This window comes from Nuphar pumila, chromosome 7, assembly GCF_984573655.1.
Source record: "Nuphar pumila chromosome 7, dmNupPumi1.hap1.1, whole genome shotgun sequence".
Taxonomy (NCBI): domain Eukaryota; kingdom Viridiplantae; phylum Streptophyta; class Magnoliopsida; order Nymphaeales; family Nymphaeaceae; genus Nuphar; species Nuphar pumila.
Genome location: NC_143255.1, coordinates 59,424 through 80,661, shown reverse-complemented (window position 1 = coordinate 80,661; position 21,238 = coordinate 59,424). Strand labels below are relative to the sequence as shown.

At 40.2% G+C, this 21,238-nt stretch overlaps 1 protein-coding gene across 2 annotated transcripts in view; it reads right to left on the bottom strand.

Annotated features, from left to right (window-relative positions):
• The window catches only part of LOC149830745 (MLO-like protein 13), a 129,340-nt gene that overhangs the window by 77,388 nt on the left and 30,714 nt on the right, over window positions 1-21,238 (bottom strand). For both annotated transcript variants that reach the window (XM_090013460.1, XM_090013461.1), the window contains one exon: window positions 163-237. In XM_090013460.1, the coding sequence (XP_089869586.1) occupies window positions 163-237 (75 nt within the window). The remainder of the gene's footprint in view (window positions 1-162; window positions 238-21,238) is intronic.

Here is a 21,238-nt window from a genome sequence, read left to right as displayed (position 1 = left end):
TAATGCACAAACTTTAACAAAAGAAAAGGAGAAAAACTCTCTCTCTCTCTCTCTCTCTCTCTCTATATATATATATATATATATATATATATATATATATGTATATATATATATGTATATATATATATATATGTGTGTGTGTGTGAAAGAAAAGCTTCTTACCATAATGAAACCAAGTCGCAAAGCAATGTAATCCGACTTACTGACTGAAGCATAAAATTGTTTGATAAAAGATACCTACAATCAGCAAAAAAAAAAAAGCGAACACATGGTAAGAAGAGAAAAAGAGAATTACTTGACAAGCTTGTGATATCAAATCTTCAATTACAATGATAAATAAGGTCAATGATTTCAAGGAGAAGAATTGGATTAGCCACTAATTCATTAAGCTGAGTTGCACATTTTGCATAAACAAAAAATTTATGACTCTATCACTGTTTGAAAAGAGATAATCCTCCTTTTCTTAACCTGAAATGTTGGTGGTCATTTCACCAATCAAACAAACTATCTCTGATGAAACGACACCATGTTTGAAATTAAAATAGAAGGAAATGTTGTAACTCAAATATACCAAGAGGTATATTTGAGTTACAATATACATACATACATATATGTAGGTTCATCTTTTCTTTTTTCTTTTTGAAAGACAAACAAATACCTTCTAATGTCAGTTGGATGAAGAAAATCATAAAAAGATTAATCCAAGTTTCTTGTTTAATTGTCATCCATCCATAAAGTGAAAAAGGGGAGAGACAAAAGTCCATTTCAAATATAGTTACCATGGATAAAAGATTAGAGATGAGCAAGATCATGTTATTCAGTAAGGGATTAGAACAACGTTTCACCAAAAACCTGTAAGAGGAGCATGCCTTTTTTAATATTTTAATTAAAGAATTTTTTATGAAAAAGTAATTTAGACAACATTTGACAAGGTCATGCACTTTACTAAGGGGTTAAGCAATGTTTGCAATGGACATGCCTTTTGAAATATTAAAACATTTCATTTGGAGTAAGAAAAATTGATAAAAGCAACATAGACCTCATTTGGGTAGTGGTGTGAGCGTAACATTCTCTTAAGACACATGTAATTGTTGTATATACTTTTTTGTTATCTATACTAAGTATACTTATAGGTATTTCTTTCCTTTTTCTTGTATTCAAGGTATACTAAATACCTTTTGTGTTTATATCAAGGTTGTAAGTATTGTATCATTATCCGTATCGGTCGCGTGAAAATTAGCTTGTCGGTCGCGTGAAAATTAGCTTGTATCGCATCATATTGTATCGTAAACGTATCATAAATTTTTAATAAAAAATTTCTGAAAAAATCAAGAAAATCATAAAAAAAATCTTAAAAAATCACAGCATATGAAACAATGATGAATTGCACAAAATACAACCATAAAATCACATATGAAGCATTTATGTCTCTATGAGCTACATAAGACTTTTGCAATTAAGAACATGCCACAAGACTCATACTTTCATATTACAAAAAAAAAATATTATATAAAACCTCAATAATCATAATCATTGCCATCTTCTTCTTCTAAAATTAATAACAAACCATGCAATTGATAACTGACAATGTAAATAAAAGGCAACTACATAATTTAAATTTTAAACACAATTAAAGCCTTAACTAACAATATTAAATTCACATCCAAGCAAGGGTGGAGACAAGAATCTAAACTAAGGCGGGTACAAATGTACAGTAAAAAACAAATCAAAACCCTGAACTCTAACAACATGATTCATAGATATGTTAATTGAAAAAGAAACATAAAACCCCTAAAATTCTAACCAAAACCAAGCATGTATTCAAGAAATCATGTTTAATATTGATTGAAATAAAAAAGACAAAAATACTTAATTAAATATTCATGGCATTTAAGAAACCAAATAAAAAACTTAAATTCTAAAAAAAATCAAAGATTTTGGGGTTTAATAAGTAATAACCAAAATCAAGCATTCATTAATAGAGTCTTGCTTAATGATATATAAAAAAGGAAAATAACAAAAAATGTAAATAAACCTTGGAATCATTTGAAAAAATGCTAATATCAATACCCTAATCTCTGAAAATTTCATGGATTTAAGTTCATTGAAAAAAAAAACCTCTAATATTCTAACTAAAATCAAGCATTCATTACATGCCTAATTGATAATTAAAAAATATACTAAAAACCTTAAAACCCTATTTGGGTCGAGCATGAGTGGTGTCTATCCCGAACCAGGGCAATGACCCATTTGGGTTTGACTCGGACGAGTTTGCCAACTATGCCCTGACCCATTTGGGTTGAGCACGAGTGGTGCCCATCTCGACCTGGGGCAATGCCCCCCTGCAGTCCGGGTAGGGATGGCAGTGGACCAGGGGACAACGGGGCTCTGCCCCACCTCGCCCCGTTTGGACCGGGGATCAAGGGCATGAAACGGGGATGGAGGCGGGGATGAAGGTTAAAATTTATCTCTGTGCAGGGATGGACATAAGCTTTTCCCCGCCCCACCCCATCCCAATCCCCGCCTAGCCCCGCCCCACCCTGTCCCCAATCCTTTAAGGGATGACTATAGACTAAGGGGAAACAAGGCCCCGCCCTGCCTCGGCCCCGTTTGGATTGGGGATGGAGTACATGAAACAGGGATGGAGGCGGGGGTGGAGGTTGAAATCCATCCCCGTGCGGAGATGGAGGCGGGGATGAAGGTTCGGATTTTGAAACGGGGCAAGGGTGGAGACCTTTGTTAAAATATGTATATATATAATACCCGATAGGGGTATTTTTGTCTTTTCATATAGTTGTTTTAGAAAACAGCTATTTTTTAATTTAGCTTTTTTAAATACATTTATTTATTTTTTTTCCTTTTTGCAATAACCAAAAAGGGGCCCAATCATAGAATCGTTGGGGCCCCCAACGGACACAAATGTGACCGTTGGGGGCTCCCAACGACTCCATGGGAGCCCCCTTTTGGCTCTCCTTTTGAGGCCATATGGCCTCCCTTCTTCTCATTTCTTTTTGTATAAATAGGGGTGAACCCCTTTGTATTTTTTTATGCTTGAGGACTATTTATCTCTCAATAAAGAGGCTTTTATATTTTTTCCTTTCTCAAGGCTTGTGTTGTTAAAATATATGTATCAATACATACATATATATATATATATATGTATTTCTTCAAATACACCATAATACCTGATAGGGGTATTATGGCATTTCACACAGTACCCAATAGGGGTACTTGTTTTTCTTCCCTTTTTATTTTCTGTAAATTATCTTATTTTTATTTTTATTTTTTATTTTCTTTAAGCCACTTAAGGGGCCCCACCATAGAGTCGTTTGGGGCTCCCAACGACTCCATGGGAGCCCCCTTTTGTGGCTCTCCTTTTGAGGCCATGAGGCCCTTCTTCCTCTCTTGTCTTTTGTATAAATAGGGGTGAGCCCCTTTGTATTTTTACCATGCTTGAGAGTTCTCTCTCTTTCAATAAAGAGACTTTTATATTTTTGCCTATCTCAAGGCTTGTGTATGTGTTGTCCCTTTGTTGACTTGGCTATTGTCTCTTTTGTTTGTCCATTGTAGGACAATGTAAGTGCTTATAACATTCTTCGTATTTCTGCATATCCCATTACATGGTATCAGAGTCACTCGATTCTTAGAGGAAAAAGCGTGGTACGTATATTTTTTATCTATTGTTTCCCGTTTCTCACTTCTTGGTGGCATTATGGAAGCAAAAATCGACCTATCCTTCAAACTCAATGGAAAGAACTACATGATGTGGGCTTCGGCTATGGAGAACAACCTCAAAGGTAAGAAACTTTGGGGGTATGTTATGGGTTCCATTCCGGAACCTAGATTGGAGCTCACAAAGATCGAAGGTGGCCAAAAAAAGGCTCTTGAAGGAGATGATCGCCTCAAAGCCATTGAAAATGATCAAAAAGAAGTTGAAGATTGGGAAAGCAATCACGCAAAAATCCTTGCTTGGTTCATGAACAATGTCGAACTCAAAGTATGTGCTAATATAGCTAAATTTCGTCAGGCCAATAAGGCTTGGTTTTTTATGAAGGGTATGTATACCCAAAAGGATCTTGCAAGAGCATATTTCTTGCAAGAAAACATTAGAACCACCAAACAAGGTGATTCAAGTATTCAAGATTACTATAGTGTTTTAAATCCACTATGGGATGAGTTGGCTCTTTTAGAGCCAAAATTGGTTGCTATGGAAGATGTTGAATTAAGACAAAAGCAAGTGGAACAACATCGATTGTTCCAATTCTTATTTAGGTTACATCTTGAATTTGAGCAAGTAAGGTCATCACTTCTCCATAGATCTATCTTTCCTCCAATAGAGGATGTCATTGCCGAAATCACTCAAGAAACAAGGCTTGGCATGAGTAAGAATGTAGAAGAAGTGTTTGTTGTATCCAAACCCGGCAACAATGTAAAAACCTATAAACCTTCTCACTTCGGTAAACAAGGAAACTACAATGGAGGAAGAAAAATGATTGTTTGTGATCATTGCTATGAGTCGGGTCACATTAAACCCACTTGCCCAAAGCTCAATGAAACTTTCAAACCTACGGTGGCCTCTCTTGAAGAATCTACCACCAAAGAAAATGAAGGCAAAATGGTGATCTCAAAGAGACCCTTGGTCAAATATCCATGGCTCTTCAACAAATCCTTAAAGCTACTTCCTCCACATTGGGTGCGGTCATTGTGTTTACATCATCACCCGGTACGTATTCTTGGATCTTAGACTCCGAAGCATCTTTTCATATGACCCCTCATGAAAATGCCTTAATAGATGTTTGCACCAATTCAAAAGGCTCTTGTGTTTCTACGGCCGATGAAACTTTTTTGAAAATCTCTAGTATTAGATCTCTAAACTCAAAAAATTTCTCAAAATCTTTTTGTTCCAAAAGTTAGAGTTATCCCAAAACTAAATTTAAACCTCTTTTCAGTCTCCCAAATTGCCGACCATGGATGTGAAATGTCTTTCTCATCTAATGGTTGCTTTGTGCAGGATCTCTGGTTCGAAAAGCGGATTGGGCAAGGCCATAGGAAGGGGGACCTCTACTATATGGATCATCTAAACCTTCTTACAAACTATTTTTGTTCTTATGTCCACGAAAAAAATATTGAAACTTGGCATAAAAGGCTTGGTCATCCAAGCTATTCAAAAATGTATCTTTTTCCGTTTGGAAACAAATTTTGTAAGGAAAAAGGCATTAATTGCAAAGATTGCATTTTTGAAAAAATGAAGTCTATTCCTTTTAAAACTAGAACTTTTCTCTCTTCAAGCCCCTTTAAATTGGTGCACTCAGATGTTTGGGAACCATCCCCGGTCATGTCTAAAGGGGGTTACTCCTACTATGTCACTTTCATCGATGACTTTACTCAATATATTTGGATCTATTTTCTTAATCACAAATCGGAAGTGTTTTCCTTCTTTAAAGAATTTCATATGAAAATTCAAAATCAATTTCAAAGTAATATATCTACTTTGAGAACGAATTCCGATGGTGAATATTTATCTAAGAAATTCTAAAATTATTTAACTGAAAATGGAATTTGTCACAAAAAATCATGTCCTAGAACTCCACAACAAAACGGACTAGCGGAAAGAAAACATAGGCATATCATAGAAACCGCTAGAACATTGCTTGTCTCTAGAAATATTCCAAATTTTTTTGGGGCCGAAGTCTTCTTAACCTCAACATACCTAATCAATAAAATGCCTTCCTTAAAATTAAAGAGCGCCTCTCCCTATGAAAAACTTTTAAAATTCTCTTCGAATTTCAATCGTCTCGTATTTTTTGTTGTAAATGCTTTGTTCTCTTGCATAAGAGAAATAAGTTGTCTCCAAAGGCAATTGAATGTGTTTTTCTAGGTTATGTGGAAAATCAAAAAGGCTATAGGTGTTTTGATTTCGAAAATGACAATCTATATGTTTCAAAAGATGTAACTTTCTTAGAAGATGGGAATGGTTTTGAAAAAATGAAAAAATCAAATGAAAGTGATTATACGTTTTTACATGATCTTATTGATGACATAAATGATGATTCTATGAATCATCTTGAAAGCATAGAAGACACTTGTGATGTGTCCAATCTTGATGTGTCACCATCAAGTGATGGTGCTAGTAATGAAAATATTAATGTCTACACCAGGAGAGATCAAGGAAAGCCTATCAGTGCCTTAGAAAAATACTCTCAAATTTGTGAATCTTCTGAAGAGCCCCCCATTCAGTACTCTTCTAGAGAATCAATACCCCTTAATAGGTTTGTATCCTATGAGTCTTTAGCACCCAATTATCGAGCATGTTTGATAACCCTACATTCATATTATGAACCCACTCACTATAATCAAGCTAAAACTCTACCACATTGGGTTGAAGCAATGAAAATAGAATTAGATGCGCTAAAAAAGGCTAATACTTGGGAAATAGTTAAACTCCCTCCGCATAAAAAACCTATTGGATGTCGCTGGGTCTTTAAAGTTAAAACTAAAAGTGATGGATCCTTAGAAAGATATAAAGTCAGGTTAGTAGCAAAGGGATATTCGCAAGAATATGGAATTGACTATGAGGAAATATTCGCTCGTGTAGCCCGAATGACTGTCACAACTCTAATAGTTGTCGCATCAACCAAAAAATAGCCTATATATCAACTCTATGTGAAAAATGTTTTTCTAAATGGGAATTTAAATGAAGAAGTATATATGGATCCACCACCTGAATTTAATATTGGACAAGGTCAAACTCTTAAACTCTTAAAAGCCTTATATGGTCTTAAACAAGCCCCCAAGGCTTGGTATGATCATTTTAGTGATATCATGGTTAAATTAGGATTTCACTCCTGTTATACTGACACTACTCTCTTTGTTAAAAGTGCAAGTACTAGCATTGTTATCTTATTGCTTTATGTCGATGACATGATTATCATTGGGAATGATCAAAATAGTATTGTTGATGTTAAAACCATGTTGAAAAATAATTTTGACATGTCTGATTTAGGTTTCCTTAGATATTTTCTTGGTATTGAAGTTGCACATTCTGCTAGAGGATATATTTTGTCACAGATGAAGCTTGTTGCAGATATATGTACCAAGTCTGACATTTCATATGATAAAAAGATAGAGACTCCAGAGGTTATTAATACCAAATTAAGGTTGGAGGACGGGGTTCTTCTGGAAGATCCCACACCCTACAGACAACTCATTGGATCTCTCACTTACCTAACCATCACCAGACCAGACATCGCTCATATGGTTCACTCTGCAAGCCAATTCCAGCATGCTCCTACAACTGTGCATATGAGCATCGTGCTCCAGGTCATCTGATACATAAAAAACACTATAAATAAAGGGTTATTTTTATCCTCATCTTCTTCATTAAACCTTCTTGCTTATACTGATACTGATTGGAGAGGTAACCTTAATGATAGAATCTCAACTATCGGTTTTTGTGTCTTTTTACGAGATTCCTTAATTGCCTGGAGATGCAAGAAGCAACAAAAAGTCTCGTTATCTTCTACTGAAGCTGAATACCGGGCTATGACAACCACAACAATGGAACTAGTTTGGCTTCTCAGTTTTCTCAAAGACATGGGGCTACGAAAAGTTTGCCAAGAAGAAACATTTATGAAGCATTTATGTCTCTATTACAAATCACAGGAGTCATACTTTCATATTACAAAAACAAAAACATCTCACAAGAACAAGTTTTTTAATAAAACATGAATACATGTTACATTAATAATGATAATCATCTTCTTCTCCTTCTTTGATATCCACATCGTCCCCAAGATACGTGGGGTCTTCGTTATCTACCTCTTGTGCTCTTTTCATGTTAATCCATTGAATGCCTTCTTTATTGAAGAGAGTTTCTGCTTCTTCAAACCATGCATCAAATTCATTAAAATGTTCCAAACTGATGGGATCAAATTGCTCTTTGTGTCTCCTTGCTGATAACTTTTCGATTTTCCTAAAAAGATACAACAACAACTACGCCTTCATCCCAAAACAATTGGGGTCGGCGATATTTTCCTAAAATGATAACACGGAAAAATTAAAATTAGTTCAGTTTTGAATAAAAATGACAAATAAGCTTTACAATTTTATATACCTCTGCCTCAGTTGTAAGTTGTAGTGAACATAGACGAGGTCATTGAGCTTTTTGTGCTTCAATCTGTTTCATCTTTGGTATGGATTTGCTTGAAGACACTCCAGTTTCTCTCGCATCCACTTATACTGTATGTTTGGCTTAAAATGCGAATGGCAAAAGCTCTCGGGTTTGGAATATCACTTCCAAACTTAGCCCACCACATGTACGAAAAAAATAAGAAAATAAGAAGTCAATTATAGGATAATAACAAATATCTAATCATACAAAACATCATAATTAAATAATAATTTAAAATTAAATTTGAAATAGACAAAATAAATTACCTAGACGCATTGTGACACAGTTTTGCACTGATACAAGTCTCCTCATATCATATTGTCTCGGGCTTAGAAGCGAAGGCCCCCGCGATGTAGCTTCGGGTAATCATAAACACCGAAAGCAAGCCTTTTAAGCGCACAAGCAACTCACAACACACACGCAGAAGCGGAAGCAAGAGTACGTGCATGCACAAAAACAAAGAGAGCAAGGAGGCAAGGATGCATAAAACTTTTTTATAACTTGTAATTAGAGTACATAAAGAGGGGGAGAGAGGGACCCGATACACAGGGTACTTAAGCCAAAAGGTCATTTATGGCACTAAAGAGTGCCGAAGAGGTATATACATCAGAAACAAAAAGGTGAAAACAAGGTGGTTCTGTAAAACTTGAAAATTTTATAAAATTTTGCAAATTGGGCCTGGATCCAAATTACAGATCCAGGACCCATAAAGGGGTTTTTTTTGCGTACATTTACCTCGTAAATTTGATATATACGTATAAGTACAATAATTTTTAATTTATTTAATAATTCAGAGAATGATCATTCAATTAGGGTGCGTAGATGGGTATGGGATCCATATACCGGATCCATGTACATATATATATATTTATATATATCTAAATATATATATATATATATGTGTGTGTATAATCATAAATAAATAATATTAATATGGGTAATACTATAGAAATATATATATATATATATATATATATTAAGCGGATTCGAGGATCCACAGTTGGATCCACTTGGATCCAACTTGCGGATCCATTTTGGTGGGGGTTAAGATTTTATAAAATGTGAGATTCAAAATGAATAAAATTTTTATGTTTTTAAAATTTTATCCAAGGATCCACAGTGGATCCATTTGGATCCACTTGTGGATCCATATTTGTTTTGGGGCCGGGTTACGGGTCCCGAGTTCGGACCCGAGCCCCACCCCATGACAGTTTTTTTTAAAAAAAAAAATAAGAGGAAAGGGCACCCGATAAGGGTTGCCCGATCCTGTTGTAACAGGAAAAGGAAAGGGGAAAAAGGGGGGGGTTACGCAGGGCGTAACCGACCTCCCCCATCTCGGCGATAAAAAGGGGAGGCAGAAGAGGGGGTCTCACCCTCTTCCCTCATCTCCCTCGCGTCTCTCTCAGTCGGTGCGCGCGCCGGTGGAGTTCGAATCTCGCCGACGAGCTGCGGTCAGCCACCACCGAAGGCCACGGCAGCAGTGAGGAGCATCAGCCGCGACCCTGCTTTCGCGATTGCCGCCGGGGATCGCCGGAGAAATCTTCAATAAGGTACGGTGCTTCTCGGATTTCGGGTGAGGGATCGAACATAGGTTCGATTCCATGTGGGGGATTTGAGAGTAGGATTTGGGGTTTACATCAACCCTAAACCTAAAACCCCAATTCGGTGATTTGGGGGTTTCGGATCTTTCCAGGTGTGGGGTGTTTTTCCTTTGTTTTGGTTGGATTGTATATTGGTTATCTCCTAAACTTAGTTCAGATTTAAGATAGTTATTTTATTTAGGTGGATGTCAATATTTAGACCTACTATTCCTTCTCTTGATTTGGAATTGAGGCATGATATGTGTTAAATTCTGTTTGGGGTTATCGTTCTGGCGAATTCAATATAAATATAATGTGCATTGAGGGGTGACCGGCCCAGCCGACCCAATCGGCTGGGTGCTGTGCATCTTTTGAACCAGGCCATAGCAGGCCCAGCTGACCCAGTTAGCTGGGAGCTGGCCTCTAACTCGATTGAAAAAAAAAAGGGGAACCCTGGCCATGTCCCAGGCTGGGGCAAGACAGTATGAACGACACTAGTTCCTCGTTGCTTGGTGTGTGATTCACACTTTGTTTTCATTTTAGAGCACCAAGGGGGCTTTAAAACGTATATACTGAATATAGGTTTAATATGAAAAACATTTAATCTGCACATTTGAACTTTGTACTACCTGTTTATGAAATTACTCAATGGGTATGGGTTGGAAACTCTTAATGCAAAGGTATGACCATCTGGGACCTCCTCAGGTATAGTATTAGGTTCACCAATTTGAGTAATCATTAGAGGTATATTTTGATAAAATAAATATCGGTTAGTGATAATTGCCCACACTATTATGTTATGATCAATTTGTGTTAATCGAACAGTCTTTTAATGTTAACAGCATGCCTCTATACAGTTGTGTCAATGGAATACCTTGGTGTATGCTGACCAGTTAAAGGAATTGTATACCCTGTTACATTCTGATTATCATACCCCATTTTTCTAGCATACCCTGTTATCCTCTGCAGTGGAACAATATTGCAATAGTAGGGCCTGCTTTCGCCATACTGACTTTTATTGCACCATTATGAAATTTTTTCATAGCTTTGATTTTCTTGAAACAGTAGGAATTGACTTCACTTGATTTAAATAACATTGACTATTGGATTTTGTATTAGGTTACACCAGATCGTTTACTTTTCCTTATGAATGAGTGATATAGTTTCTCTTGAATGTCTTGTAATGTCACATTGTGATGTGCCAAATCGGAGGACAGCATTATTAGGTACACATAGCCGACCTCCACTCTTTTGAACAGTTCCCCATTCATATTCGGTAAACTGGGCACAACTGTTATCATTGGAGAATGGGTTCATTAGTATTTACTGTTAGGCAATATATGAATAAAATGAAGCATGACTAACTAGTATACTTTTTAGTAATTAGTAATGGGTCAGTTGTGTATAACAGTGCTCATGTTACACTGTTTAGGGAGAATGGATACATGAAACTGAAATTGTACATATGGAATGGATCTTGCTTGTATGTCCCTAGATGAACATTATATTTTTGGCTAGAATCCATGTGTTATTTAAAAGCTTGTGTATTGGATTGAGAGAAAACACTTGCCGTGAAGGTTATGCTTTCACTAACTGTTATGGTTTTATTATGTGATGCTCCGATGGCCAAATTGGACCATCAGCGGCCTGGAGTGCCGTGGGTTGGTTTTCTTTTAGTTATGTTTCTAAATACATCACTTGACACATTACTACACTGCTCTAGTGGTGGTTACGGGCTGGAGTCCCGAATGGGTCCCCTCAAGGGAGGATGCGGGGTTTTCACTTTACTTTTGCATAGGGTGTTGCAAACTTAAAGAAATTGACTTAATTAAAAATATAATGAATAAGAACAGTGTAAATTTACTTTCTGGGATATCTCATCTGGAGTATGAGAATCTTGGATATCCGGTCTTGGGGAGACTGTAAGGATACAAAAACTCCGTGTGCGTTGTTGCCCCTGAACCCGATATTGAGGTTCTTCTCCTGGCCACGGTTTTAGGGAGAACCCGCCACTTTACCCGGGAGTGGTGTGTTAGTCACAGCTGTGAGTTTATGGTACCAAGGAAGTGGCACTTGTGGGCGTGGGGTGTCCCTTGTGTCCCCGACATTAGATGTGGAGGTCTAATGTTCCGATGGATGGTGTTGTTTCCTGATATCGGTCGAGGGCTAAGTTGGAACCCAGTAATAAAATACAAATTGTGTGTTAAGCTACCCTGGGAACCTACTTGACCTAGGGGTTTGTACCCGTTTGGTGTATCCGCGGGCCACGGTAATTAAAAAGAGGAACCTAAAGATATGTGCATCTAATAGGGCATGCATGTGGAAAGATGAAACTTAAATGAAAGATAACAGAAGAAATCATGCATTTTTCTGTTATGCATTAGATCATGCATGATTGAATCATTCTTGATATCATGACATCATTTGGTGGTAGCATATGATTTACTTTGTGAAATCATGCTGAAAGGTTTGATCATTTAGTTATCAATATATGACACTGTTTACTGTTCTTGACTAGTGAGTAAATACAAATATTGATAGTTATGGATATTTAGATGTTGCAAATTTTACTTAAGCACTCACTCGAATCACTGCATGAAATCTTATCCATGTTCTTTCTCTCACCTGGTTTCTTTAGAAGTAGCTGTGCTCAGAATTTTGGTTCTGACACCCTACTTTGTTGGTTTTTCACAGGAAATGGTGAACAGTGAAGTTGGACATGCATCTGGGATGGATGAGTTATACTTGGGCTTGTCAGCTTCAGTAGAGGACTTAGTGGCTCTATCTTTTGCCTTTTAGTTCTTTTAATTTCTGAAATTGTAACTTTACTTTCTGTTGAATCAAACACTTTATTTGGAGATTAATTCTTAAATCATAAATAAAGGTATTGGTTAGTTTATGGATGATAATTGCAAGTTCTTTTGTGGTTTGTGGCTGTCCAGTTGGAATTGGAACTGTGAGGACCCCGGGTCTCTGGGAAGTTTTCCGCAACTCAAAAAAAAAAAAAAAAATCCGCATTTTTCAAAAGTAGGAGTTGGGGTCGTTACAGGTTTGGTATCAGAGCCACCACGAATACTTGCAATTTTATCGTCTTTTAATGTTTAATTTTCATAAATGGTATGTGAGTCCTGTCCTGAAGCGTCGACAAGTTGTGACTCGTCCTCCAGAGCAGTCTTCTTCACTGGTATGTTGCTTAATACTTTTGCTTACTTTATATAAGTCCTGTGTGATATGTTACTTAAAAAAAAAAAAATTTGATGTTATTTGGTGAGGATTAAAAATCTGACGAGATTCGGGAACGAATACTGTTCGTGATCAGCCCTAAAGGGGTAGTATCAATAATAGCCTAATTTTGAAAAAAAAAAATTGGTGCATTGTAGATGTCGCACTATACCCGTAGAGGCGCTTCGTCTTCTGCTGCTGCTCCCACGAACTGGCAGGAGGAAAGAGATTTCATGATAGAGACCATCCATACCCTGACAGAGACTATGGCGGCACAAGCTGCACAAACGGCCCAAGCAGCACAGGCTGCACAGGCAGCTGCACAGGCAGCCGTGCAGGCAGCGACTCGTGACCCTCCGGTCAACATCATTCCCAACGCAGGTGGCGTTTCGTTCGAGAGGTTTCTGAAGTTGGACCCGCCTTCCTTTTCAGGAAAGGCAGACCCAGAGGCTGCCGAGAGATGGGTCGAGGAGATTGAGCGGGTGTTTGACGTCTTGCTTGTCCCTGAGGAGAGAAAGACACCCTTTGGCTCGTACCGCTTAAAGGGCGATGCCATGAACTGGTGGGACACCCTGCGAAGGGTGAAATTTGCTGATTGGGATGAGATTCCTTGGGAGACGTTCAGGGAGGAGTTTCTGGACGCCTACTTTCCCCCTTACGCCGAGGAGCAGATGCAACAAAGGTTTCTCGATCTGACTCAGGGGACCATGAGTCTAGTGGAATACACTACTAAGTTCCGGAGTCTTGAGAAGTATAGCCCAAACCTCTTCAAGAATGAGAAGGCAAGGGCGGCTAGATTCGTGCGTGGACTGAAAGACGGGTTAAGGACTCGTGTGCTCGGGGGTCGTCCTTCTACCCTGGCCGAGGCGATCGAGTCGGCCACCGTACTGACCGAGGATTGGGAACGATCCAAAGGTAGTTTTCAGAAGAAGGGTGGCAGCGGAGGAGGTCCTTCAGGCGGGATCAGGAAGAATCCTCCAGCAGGAGGGGGAGTGCAGAACGGGAAGAAGCAGCGGACCTGGGAAGGGCGACAGCAGGGTGCGCAACAGGGCCGACCTCAGCCGCGGAGACAACAGGGGAAGGCCCAACCGGCATGTCGCAGATGTGGCAAGAATCATCCGTTAGGTTTTTGCCCATCGTTTAAGGGGGTATGCTATCAGTGCCAACAGCCAGGGCACATTGCCCCCTTCTGTCCGAACAAGCCTGCGGTTCCGGGTGGACAGCCGCAACAACCACAGCAGCAAAGACCTCAACAGCAGCAGGGTCAGCGCAAGACCAATGGACGGGTCTACGCAGCGACAGCAACCTCCCAGGATGATCAGGCTGATCTGATCGAAGGTATATTCTTAGTCGCCAAACACTTTGCACGTGTTATGTTTGATTCGGGTGCAACTCACAGTTTTATTTCCTCTTCGTTTGCAAAGTTGCTTGATGTGGTTCCATCTAGCCTCGAAAGGGCTCTTGATGTGATGTCACCTATGGGTGCATCCTCTTCCTGCGGGAAGTATTTTCCGTCCGTATGCGTGGTGATAGAAGGCCATGAGTTGTCGGCCGATTTGGTCATTTTGGATATGACATTCTATGATGTCATCTTGGGCATGGACTGGTTGTCCAAGCATAATGCGACCCTCCAGTGCCGGGGCAGGAAGGTGATCTTGGAGCACCCCAATTTGTCTGTATTGTTGTGCCATTCAACGAGACCAACCGATGGGGTGAAGATCGTGTCAGCTTTGAAGGTCTCCAAGTACCACAAGAAGGGTTACATGGTATTCTTGGCCTGTGTTTCTGCTCAAGACAGTCAGGCGCCGTCGTTGGAGCAGTTAGACGTTGTCCGCGAATTCCCGGATGTTTTTCCCGAGGATTTGCCGGGTTTGCCTCCGCATCGAGAAATTGAGTTCTCGATCGAGCTAGTGCCTGGTACAGCCCCAGTTTCTCGCGCTCCGTATCGCATGGCACCTGCTGAGTTAGGGGAACTGAAAAAGCAGTTGCAGGAGCTTCTTGACAAAGGATTTATTAGACCGATTGTATCCCCTTGGGGTGCCCCGGTCCTCTTTGTTAAGAAGAAGGATGGTTCAATGCGACTTTGTATTGACTACCGCATGCTGAATCAAGTAACGGTGAAGAACAAATACCCTTTGCCTAGGATCGATGATTTGTTTGATCAGTTGAGAAGGGCCAAGGTGTTCTCGAAAATCGATCTTCGTTCGGGATATCATCAGCTGAGGATTAAAACCGAAGATATTCCTAAGACAGCGTTCAGGTCCAGATATGGGCATTATGAATTTCTAGTGATGTCCTTTGGACTTACGAATGCCCCTGCGGCATTTATGGATCTGATGAACCGGGTTTTCAAGTTGTGGTTGGATTCTTTTGTCATCGTGTTCATAGATGACATCCTGATATATTCGGAGAATGTGGAAGATCACCGAGGGCATTTGCGACTCGTGCTACAGACACTGAGAGAACATCATCTTTACGCTAAATTCTCAAAGTGTGAGTTTTGGATCGATAGAGTAATGTTTCTGGGTCACGTAATATCTGAGAGGGGTGTGGAGGTTGATCCAGCCAAGGTGGAAGCCGTTTTGTCATGGGGACAACCAAAGACGGTGACAGACATTAGGAGTTTCTTGGGATTGGCGGGTTATTATCGTCGTTTCATTCAAGATTTCTCGCGTATAGCGGCTCCGATGACTCGGTTGTTGCAGAAAGGAGTAAAGTTCGAATGGTCCTCTCGCTGCGAAGGCAGTTTCCAAGAGTTAAAAAGAAGGTTGACCACAGCGCCGGTGTTGACATTGCCTTCCGGGGCGGGTGGTTTTGTGGTATATAGTGATGCGTCAGGGACCGGACTGGGTTGTGTCCTTATGCAACATGGAAATGTCATAGCATACGCTTCCCGACAGCTAAAGGTGCATGAGAAGAATTATCCCACACACGACTTGGAGTTAGCGGCAGTAGTATACGCGCTGAAGATTTGGCGCCACTACCTTTATGGAGAAACGTTTGAGGTCATGTCTGACCACAAGAGCCTCAAGTATATCTTCACCCAGAGGGACTTGAATTTGAGGCAACGTAGGTGGTTGGAATTCCTAAAGGATTACGACTTCTCCATCGCTTACCATCCGGGTAAGGCGAATGTGGTGGCTGATGCACTTAGCAGAAAGGCGTCAGTCACAGCAGCTAGCTTGATTGGACACGGTTGGAATCTGGTCGAGGAGTTCGTACGATGGCAACCTTTTTCTGATGACTCTGAACGCATCCTTTGTGCTGGGATGCAGGCACGACCAGAGATCATAGATCGAATTGAGGAACTCCAATCAAAAGATCCGGACTTTGAAAAGTTGTGCGAAAGTGCTCAGAAGCCAGAAGCGCAGTTTCGCCGGGAGGAGAGCGGAACCATTATGTTCGGGGACCGATGGTGGGTCCCAAAAGCGTTGCGTGAAGAGCTGATGAGTGAAGCTCACAGGTCGAAGTATTCCGTTCACCCTGGTTCCACCAAGATGTTCAAAGATCTTCAGAGGACGTACTGGTGGAATGGGATGAAACGGGACATCGCGGAGTTCGTATCCCGGTGTCTTACGTGCCAACAAGTGAAGATTGAACACCAGAGACCGGGTGGACTTTTGCAGCCTCTTGAGATTCCAGAATGGAAGTGGGATGATATCTCAATGGACTTCATTGTAGGGCTGCCTAAGACCCGACGACAACGAGATGCCATATGGGTGATTGTGGATCGTTTGACGAAGAGTGCTCATTTTCTTCCGATCAGGATTAGTCAAAGCTTGGAAAGCTTGGCCGAGCTCTACGTAGAAGAGATTATTAGGCTTCACGGAGTACCTCGTTCGATAGTGTCAGATCGGGATCCGAGGTTCACATCTCGATTTTGGCGCCAGATTCAGAAAGCTCTTGGCACTACTTTGAAGTTTAGTACTGCTTTCCATCTGCAGACAGACGGGCAGTCAGAGCGAACGATTCAGACGCTCGAGGACATGTTGAGAGCGTGCGCTTTGGATTGGGCCGGTGATTGGGACAAACATGTGAAGCTTGCAGAGTTTTCCTATAACAATAGCTTTCATGCTAGTATTGGTATGGCCCCGTATGAAGCACTGTATGGCCGACCGTGTAGATCTCCGGTTTGTTGGGATGAAGTTGGAGTAAGAGCAATAGAGTCTCCAGAAATCGTCCAGCACTATGCGGATCAGGTACGTTTAATTCGACAAAGGTTGATTGCAGCTCAAAGTAGGCAAAAGAGTTATGCCGATCAGCGGCGTAGAGAGCTCAGTTTTGAGGTAGGCAATCACGTGTTTGTTCGAATCTCGCCTACGAAAAGTATCTTCCGGTTTGGGAAGAAAGGCAAGTTGAGTCCTAGGTATGTCGGACCCTTCGAAGTCCTTGGGCGGGTCGGAGAGACTGCGTATCGAGTAGCCCTTCCTCCTCAGTTTTCGCAGATTCACGATGTTTTTCATGTCTCGATGCTGAGAAAGTACGTGCCTGACCCCTCACACGTAATTCACTATGAGGCGATCGAGGTACAACCTGACTTAACTACGGACGAGAAGCCGATAGAGATTGTGGAACGCCAGGAAAGGGTACTACGCAGTAGGACGATTCCATTTGTAAAGGTGCGATGGCAGCATCATGGACTAGATGAATGCACTTGGGAGCCTGAGGCGGATATGCGTCAACACTATCCTCTTTTATTTGGTACGTTCTAATTTCGAGGACGAAATTCTTTTAAGGGGGTAGGGATGTAAAACTTGAAAATTTTATAAAATTTTGCAAATTGGGCCTGGATCCAAATTACAGATCCAGGACCCATAAAGGGGTTTTTTCGCGTACATTTACCTCGTAAATTTGATATATACGTATAAGTACAATAATTTTTAATTTATTTAATAATTCAGAGAATGATCATTCAATTAGGGTGCGTAGATGGGTATGGGATCCATATACCGGATCCATGTACATATATATATATTTATATATATCTAAATATATATATATATATGTGTGTGTATAATCATAAATAAATAATATTAATATGGGTAATACTATAGAAATATATATATATATATATATATATATTAAGCGGATTCGAGGATCCACAGTTGGATCCACTTGGATCCAACTTGCGGATCCATTTTGGTGGGGGTTAAGATTTTATAAAATGTGAGATTCAAAATGAATAAAATTTTTATGTTTTTAAAATTTTATCCAAGGATCCACAGTGGATCCATTTGGATCCACTTGTGGATCCATATTTGTTTTGGGGCCGGGTTACGGGTCCCGAGTTCGGACCCGAGCCCCACCCCATGACAGTTTTTTTTAAAAAAAAAAATAAGAGGAAAGGGCACCCGATAAGGGTTGCCCGATCCTGTTGTAACAGGAAAAGGAAAGGGGAAAAAGGGGGGGGTTACGCAGGGCGTAACCGACCTCCCCCATCTCGGCGATAAAAAGGGGAGGCAGAAGAGGGGGTCTCACCCTCTTCCCTCATCTCCCTCGCGTCTCTCTCAGTCGGTGCGCGCGCCGGTGGAGTTCGAATCTCGCCGACGAGCTGCGGTCAGCCACCACCGAAGGCCACGGCAGCAGTGAGGAGCATCAGCCGCGACCCTGCTTTCGCGATTGCCGCCGGGGATCGCCGGAGAAATCTTCAATAAGGTACGGTGCTTCTCGGATTTCGGGTGAGGGATCGAACATAGGTTCGATTCCATGTGGGGGATTTGAGAGTAGGATTTGGGGTTTACATCAACCCTAAACCTAAAACCCCAATTCGGTGATTTGGGGGTTTCGGATCTTTCCAGGTGTGGGGTGTTTTTCCTTTGTTTTGGTTGGATTGTATATTGGTTATCTCCTAAACTTAGTTCAGATTTAAGATAGTTATTTTATTTAGGTGGATGTCAATATTTAGACCTACTATTCCTTCTCTTGATTTGGAATTGAGGCATGATATGTGTTAAATTCTGTTTGGGGTTATCGTTCTGGCGAATTCAATATAAATATAATGTGCATTGAGGGGTGACCGGCCCAGCCGACCCAATCGGCTGGGTGCTGTGCATCTTTTGAACCAGGCCATAGCAGGCCCAGCTGACCCAGTTAGCTGGGAGCTGGCCTCTAACTCGATTGAAAAAAAAAAGGGGAACCCTGGCCATGTCCCAGGCTGGGGCAAGACAGTATGAACGACACTAGTTCCTCGTTGCTTGGTGTGTGATTCACACTTTGTTTTCATTTTAGAGCACCAAGGGGGCTTTAAAACGTATATACTGAATATAGGTTTAATATGAAAAACATTTAATCTGCACATTTGAACTTTGTACTACCTGTTTATGAAATTACTCAATGGGTATGGGTTGGAAACTCTTAATGCAAAGGTATGACCATCTGGGACCTCCTCAGGTATAGTATTAGGTTCACCAATTTGAGTAATCATTAGAGGTATATTTTGATAAAATAAATATCGGTTAGTGATAATTGCCCACACTATTATGTTATGATCAATTTGTGTTAATCGAACAGTCTTTTAATGTTAACAGCATGCCTCTATACAGTTGTGTCAATGGAATACCTTGGTGTATGCTGACCAGTTAAAGGAATTGTATACCCTGTTACATTCTGATTATCATACCCCATTTTTCTAGCATACCCTGTTATCCTCTGCAGTGGAACAATATTGCAATAGTAGGGCCTGCTTTCGCCATACTGACTTTTATTGCACCATTATGAAATTTTTTCATAGCTTTGATTTTCTTGAAACAGTAGGAATTGACTTCACTTGATTTAAATAACATTGACTATTGGATTTTGTATTAGGTTACACCAGATCGTTTACTTTTCCTTATGAATGAGTGATATAGTTTCTCTTGAATGTCTTGTAATGTCACATTGTGATGTGCCAAATCGGAGGACAGCATTATTAGGTACACATAGCCGACCTCCACTCTTTTGAACAGTTCCCCATTCATATTCGGTAAACTGGGCACAACTGTTATCATTGGAGAATGGGTTCATTAGTATTTACTGTTAGGCAATATATGAATAAAATGAAGCATGACTAACTAGTATACTTTTTAGTAATTAGTAATGGGTCAGTTGTGTATAACAGTGCTCATGTTACACTGTTTAGGGAGAATGGATACATGAAACTGAAATTGTACATATGGAATGGATCTTGCTTGTATGTCCCTAGATGAACATTATATTTTTGGCTAGAATCCATGTGTTATTTAAAAGCTTGTGTATTGGATTGAGAGAAAACACTTGCCGTGAAGGTTATGCTTTCACTAACTGTTATGGTTTTATTATGTGATGCTCCGATGGCCAAATTGGACCATCAGCGGCCTGGAGTGCCGTGGGTTGGTTTTCTTTTAGTTATGTTTCTAAATACATCACTTGACACATTACTACACTGCTCTAGTGGTGGTTACGGGCTGGAGTCCCGAATGGGTCCCCTCAAGGGAGGATGCGGGGTTTTCACTTTACTTTTGCATAGGGTGTTGCAAACTTAAAGAAATTGACTTAATTAAAAATATAATGAATAAGAACAGTGTAAATTTACTTTCTGGGATATCTCATCTGGAGTATGAGAATCTTGGATATCCGGTCTTGGGGAGACTGTAAGGATACAAAAACTCCGTGTGCGTTGTTGCCCCTGAACCCGATATTGAGGTTCTTCTCCTGGCCACGGTTTTAGGGAGAACCCGCCACTTTACCCGGGAGTGGTGTGTTAGTCACAGCTGTGAGTTTATGGTACCAAGGAAGTGGCACTTGTGGGCGTGGGGTGTCCCTTGTGTCCCCGACATTAGATGTGGAGGTCTAATGTTCCGATGGATGGTGTTGTTTCCTGATATCGGTCGAGGGCTAAGTTGGAACCCAGTAATAAAATACAAATTGTGTGTTAAGCTACCCTGGGAACCTACTTGACCTCGGGGTTTGTACCCGTTTGGTGTATCCGCGGGCCACGGTAATTAAAAAGAGGAACCTAAAGATATGTGCATCTAATAGGGCATGCATGTGGAAAGATGAAACTTAAATGAAAGATAACAGAAGAAATCATGCATTTTTCTGTTATGCATTAGATCATGCATGATTGAATCATTCTTGATATCATGACATCATTTGGTGGTAGCATATGATTTACTTTGTGAAATCATGCTGAAAGGTTTGATCATTTAGTTATCAATATATGACACTGTTTATTGTTCTTGACTAGTGAGTAAATACAAATATTGATAGTTATGGATATTTAGATGTTGCAAATTTTACTTAAGCACTC